The sequence below is a fragment of the Monopterus albus genome, unplaced genomic scaffold (genome assembly GCF_001952655.1).
Source record: "Monopterus albus unplaced genomic scaffold, M_albus_1.0 scaffold7824.1, whole genome shotgun sequence".
Taxonomy (NCBI): Eukaryota; Metazoa; Chordata; class Actinopteri; order Synbranchiformes; family Synbranchidae; genus Monopterus; species Monopterus albus.
Window position 1 is genome coordinate 1 of NW_018135675.1, and position 548 is coordinate 548.

General features: G+C 60.8%; 1 protein-coding gene across 1 annotated transcript; it reads left to right on the plus strand.

Annotated features, from left to right (window-relative positions):
- Positions 1–7: 7 nt before the first annotated feature.
- Positions 8–542, plus strand: LOC109954386 (protodermal factor 1-like; the record flags this gene model as incomplete). Its single annotated transcript, XM_020589735.1, has 1 exon — positions 8–542. A coding segment is annotated over exon 1 (399 nt), but the record flags the coding sequence as incomplete, so codon positions are not given.
- Positions 543–548: the final 6 nt, after the last annotated feature.

Sequence of the window (548 nt, forward strand, 5' to 3'; positions counted from 1 at the left end):
TTGACCCTCGGAGGCCAGAGGGGCCTCCACTCCCTGGCAGTGTTGTCCACAGGAACTGTCCGAGTCCAACTGGTCTGGACACCCCGGCCCTGAGGTTTGAACGTGAACGCCTGTCACCTCTACATCAGAAAGAGGCAGCAGAGATGAGCCCATGCTTCGAGAGCCCAAACAGTGAGCACTCGGACGATGGGCCCCTAAATCTTGATGTCATCCCTCCTCACCCTCCCCCCCCCACTAAATCCATCCTCAAGGCGCCGGCCCGTGGAGGGCCGCTGTCTTCTGTCCGACAGCACAGCGACTCCCCAGGGCACACACCGCCTCACAACGGAGGACACCCTCCCTCCCATTACGATGCACACATGGGCCCATCTAGACCACACCCTCCTGGGTGGTTCGATGACCCATCACGGTTCGAGGGTCCTGGCAGGTTCGATGGTGGTGCACCGCCTCATCACATGCCCGAGAGATTTGATGGCCCCGAGCAGTGTGACAGCCCCCACATGTCTCACGGGCCAATGAGAGGTGGAGACGGTATGGGTAGGTTTGAC